The sequence below is a fragment of the Camelina sativa genome, chromosome 16, assembly GCF_000633955.1.
Source record: "Camelina sativa cultivar DH55 chromosome 16, Cs, whole genome shotgun sequence".
Lineage (NCBI taxonomy): Eukaryota > Viridiplantae > Streptophyta > Magnoliopsida > Brassicales > Brassicaceae > Camelina > Camelina sativa.
The window spans coordinates 8,875,506-8,880,535 of NC_025700.1; the positions used below are offsets into that span (position 1 = coordinate 8,875,506).

General features: G+C 34.2%; 1 protein-coding gene across 1 annotated transcript; it reads left to right on the plus strand.

The window, feature by feature from the left end:
- LOC104750200 (protein PLANT CADMIUM RESISTANCE 9-like) lies at positions 218-1,229 on the plus strand. Its single transcript, XM_010471963.1, has 4 exons — positions 218-324; positions 436-507; positions 667-876; positions 982-1,229. The coding sequence occupies exons 1-4, from the start codon at positions 231-233 to the stop codon at positions 1,047-1,049; spliced, it is 444 nt and encodes a 147-aa protein (XP_010470265.1). The 5' UTR covers positions 218-230; the 3' UTR covers positions 1,050-1,229.

The following is a 5,030-nucleotide window of genomic DNA, read 5'->3' on the forward strand; positions in this document are numbered from 1 at the left end:
TACCTGGAAAGAACAGTCTTCTCCTTTTGAACAAGTACTGAATATGACGTTGCATTGTTTAATTGTTTTCTTGTGACCAGTTAGAAAATATAAGTATAAAATTTGGGGTCAATATTCAAAATTAAGACCGAACAAATAAAACAATTTAATTTCTGTCTCTATATATAGTTGGAGTATAACATATTATCTTAACACACCAATTTGATTAACAAACAAACAAACAAACAAAAATGTCCGAACAAGAAGGAAAAATTGAGAAGGTAGTAACTGAAGCGCAATGGACTACTGGTTTATACGATTGTTTCTCTGAAGATATCTCTACATGTAATAATCTCATTTATCTTTATAACTCTTTCTTACAGAATCAAGTTTAAAGAAAACATTCGGTTTAGTTATAACTATTTTTTTGGTTTTATTGTAAACTGGTATATGAAGGCTGCTTCACATGGTTTTGTCCTTGCGTTGCATTTGGGAGGATCGCTGAGATCCTTGACAAAGGAGAAACAAGTACGTTCCTGATTTCTATTATATAATCTCAGTTGACTAAAATAAAATAAAAAGGTGAAAATTAGTTTAAATTTTCAATTACCTTTTTAAGGTACACGTTGTATATTCAATTAGTGTTACAAGGTTGAATAATTTATGGATATGGATTAAAATTAAAAGGTCAAGGACTAGCTGGATTAATGGTGGTGGCAATGTCTCACATTGGGTGTGGATGGTACTATGCTTCACTATACAGAGCCAAACTCAGGCACCAATACTCTTTGCCGGAGGAGCCTTGTGCCGATGGCCCCATTCACTTCTTCTGTTGTGCTTGTGCTCTTTCTCAAGAACACCGCGAACTCAAGCATCGAGGTCTTGATCCCTCTCTAGGTATACAAGATCTCTCTTCTCTCTTTTCCCTTTTAATAATGATGGACCATTTAAGTAGAACTTTTTTAAAGATTTTTTTTGTGTTACCATTGCAATTACACAAAGGGTGGCAAGGGAACATTAATAAAGGATTATCAACGCCGCCGTTCGTAGCGTCAGGCATGGACCGTTAAAGAGCATCACAAATTAATATCGATAAATAAATTCAATCTTTTATTGGATGCTGGGAACTGAAAGATTTATTCTTATATTTTGTTTGTATATATTTTCTAAGTGTGCGAAGTTGTAACCATGCAAATTTGAGTATGATGACATGTAATCTTTATGTTTATAAAAAGTACTTGTAAAACTAACTGCCTTTCCATTACGATTTAATTTATTTGTGAGCAAAAAATTCGAATAGGGCCTTGATTATAGATTTTAGATTTTTATTTCTGGTTTTTGGATTTTGCAAAATAAAATAAAAAACAAATGATTTTTTTTTTAAAAAAAACGTTTCGTAGAGGAAATCTAAAAAAACCATTGAATTGAGATTTTAGATTTTGTTAAGAAATTAGTAAAATCTTTAAGAATCTAGATTCCCTATTTTTTAGGGAAACCACTTTTCATAAATATTGAATGGTTCAAAAATGAATTTTTGAAAAATCTAAAACCAAAAACTATTTGAAAAGCCACATTCATTTAGATTTTCTTGATTTTCGATCTGGATTTAGTTTTTGACTAAAGAACCAAATTCTCACAATTTAATTCCTTTTTAAATAAATCCAGTCTACTTGTTGTTTCTTAACGGATAATTTTTTCTTTCTATTTCCTAATATATTATAAGTACCGGCGTAAATATACATTTAAAACACAAATAAAGAATTAATTTAATTTGTTTCAAACAAAAAATAATACATTCAGATAGAATTAATGTTACTTGTTGATAAATCATTTATTTCACTTGTGATTAGGTGTTCAGACCTACTGTATATAGGTAAGCCAGTAATTATATACAGGTCAATACGGTTATTTATTAATAAATAATGTCGTTTTAATTATTTTCCCTCTTGGTTAGTGTGTGTGTTAAATTTCATCACACATATAAATAAGCCGATCAAATTTTATATTTGTAAGTAAATATTTACGGTTTCAATATTATTTCTATTAGGAAAAAACCTTATTCGATTCCTACATGATAACATGAATTAGGGGAAGCACCGATGGTTCTCTTTATAAATGAAAACGAGAAAGATAAATAATCATGTTCGTAGGTTTGGCCTTATTCGATATGGAAAAGAGCTAGATGACACAGACTCTAAACTAGGAATCTAAAGACGCATACCATCATATCCAAAATCTCAGGGTCCTCCTCAATACGGATCAGAGGAGTTGACTTTATAACTCGTTTGCTTGTATATTGCGAACAAAGGCTGCTTTACATGGTTTTGCCCTTGCGTTATATTTCTCACACGTCGCTAATGAAATGAAAACTAAAACAGATATACAAAAAAGAAAAATGAAAAAACTACTATATTTGATTACTCTTTCACATAAACTACTATATTTGATTACTCTTCGACGTTTCATTTGCGGGATTGTTATTGAAAATAATTGAATTGGCAGTTAAGTAGCAGCTTTTTTATCTGCATGAAAGATGATAGCATCGAGGCCACACTCCAAAAGTGTGCTGTTGTAAGCAAATCTGCAGGCAGTATTAGTGTTTCAGTTCATAACATTTCGGGTCACAAATGGCATTGTTCCAATACTGGATGATGTTGCTCAAGGAGGAGGTAAGAGGAATGGTAAATCTTAGCTTTGCTACTTTGGCGATATCATTTTTGTCTAGTATATATAATGATCTCTCTCATGTACGATTGTGAAGGGCCCTTTGTTGTATATATGGAGCCATGGCATGCTGACATCTTTGAGTTTACAAAGCTCCAGAACAACTACGGAAAGGTACAGTAGTAGTGTAGTACAATCATACCAAAATACAGATGTGTAGTTTATAACTTTTACGATGCAGGTGGAGGAGCACATGGCTAGAGCTCTCTGGATTCCAATCTTTTCAAGGAGAGAGTCTAGGCTGATTGCTGGGGCCTAGCTTTTGAGAGACTGTACATTAAGTATGAAAGCAAGGTGAGTCCCTAGCTATTAATTTCATCCCATGTATCACTACAAGAAAACCTGCGATATGTGACCATTGGTTGTGACCAAAATTGTAGTCGCAAATATTAGCGATTACTTTGTAACGTATTTGTGACCAATTAACGACCAGCACCAATAACAAGATAAATTAGTCGCAAATTAACGACGATGCTGGGTAGTCGGCGAATAGTCGCAAATTGCGGACCCTTTTGCTACGCTTTTAAGACTGGTCCAAAAAAGGTCGAAGTTTGCGACTAATTTGGGACGGGAAGAACGGGATTGCAAAATGTCGTCGCTAAATCGTCACAAAATAAGACTTATTTGTAACTCTGTTAAAGTTTTGTTGTTCCGTCACAAATCAATCGCAAAATAAATTTAGAAAACGTTGAAAATATTAGTATCTAACTCACCTAATGTTTGAGACGCCCAAAATGTACTCGCAAAATCGTCACAAATATTCACCTGTCATAGTTTGCGACCACTTTGAGATGCAAAAAACTGACAGATGGGCAAAAACGTAATTTACACACGATTCATCTTCTTCTCTACAAACCCTAAGCGCCGCCTGTGCTTGCTGCTAGTTTCAATCTGAAATTTTGGTGTTTTTTTCTGTTTTGTTGGGCATTTTCTTATGTGTTTTTATCAAAATGGAACAAATCTACGGTTAATATATCGATTTGTAACCAAAAAATGAAGTTATAGAGAGTTGTTTTTTCGGACTTATGAGCATCACCGCGTAGACCAAAATCGTCGCCGCCAACCACTTTCTAGCGCCTCCACGGTGCCTATTAAGCCGCCGTGGCCGATTTTTACAACCCCGTGACCGAGTTTTACAACCTTGTGTTAGCCTAACTTAACTACTTCGTGGTGCGACCCCATCAACTTAGTCACAAAAGCGTCACAAATATTTGCCTATATGCCAAGCTCCCCTCACTCTTTGCAACTTTGGTTTGCGTAAGGAAAAAAAATAGAGAGAACGAAAAAAAAAAAAAATAGACGAATTCCAATGTAATGCTTCAACATCTGAAGAAGAAGATGATGATGATGAGGATGATGATGATGATGTCAATGAGGATGATGAGAATTAAGAATTTCCTTAACATTTAATGTGTGTTTGTGAAACAAAACTAATGTATGATATTTGTTAGATTGTAATATCAAGTTCAAATGGTGAAACATTACAGACCAAGTTTCGAACCAGGGTAAGAACCTTTTCGTATATATGTTTTAATTGTGACAACACAACAGGCGTCGCAAATTGGTCGTTAACGCGTCACCTATTTGTGACTTATTTGCGACTAACACCTGAGTTCGGGACGACTTTGTAACGACTTTGCAACGCTCATATTTTTCTTGGACATTTCTCTATTCAAATTTATACCATTGTCAATATTAGATGTCTTCTAATGATTACAACAACCTTAGACATGGAAAATATAATCAGTGGCATACAAATATTATAGAATTCTAAACCTTTGTAAGAATTTCTTAAAAATCTTAAACATTGCTTAATATATTAGGTAATGTTTAGTAATATTTACTTTGTATGATTTCTTTCTTTAACCTTTGCTATTTTTGTAGGAGGAGGAATTGGGTCGGCCAGTTTCTCTTGGAGAAGTGTTCCTGAGAACACATACAAGGTCTGATGGGACATTTGTCGATCAAAAAGCAAAACAAGTAGCTGAAGCATACGAGAAAAACTTGGGAGAAATCATGACTCAAATGGATGGGGATGGGCCAGCAAATTCTGAGAACTCATCTGAAACCTCAACTCATCGGAATCTCTCTATTGATCAACAGAATGAGATCTTTCTAATGGTAATTTATGTCTAACTCTTCTTAACATCGTCTCTGCCTATTACCTGTGACTTGTTGTCTTTATTTTAGAACTAGAGCTTGATGCTACTTTCAGATGTTTTTGGCTTTTTAATCATTTTCTGTTCATGTTTTCAGTGTACTCAAACAGATGACAAGGGAAATCCTTTTGGTCTTTGACGACTTGCTGAAACCATGGCCAAAGGGAA

Excerpts from the sequence above, each read along its gene's own strand:
- LOC104750200 (XM_010471963.1), top strand. The coding sequence starts at position 231 with ATGTCCGAACAAGAAGGAAAAATTGAGAAGGTAGTAACTGAAGCGCAA. Across the intron at positions 325-435 it reads CTCTGAAGATATCTCTACAT|GCTGCTTCACATGGTTTTGT; the intron begins GTAATAATCTCA and ends TGGTATATGAAG. Across the intron at positions 508-666 it reads CCTTGACAAAGGAGAAACAA|GTCAAGGACTAGCTGGATTA; the intron begins GTACGTTCCTGA and ends TAAAATTAAAAG.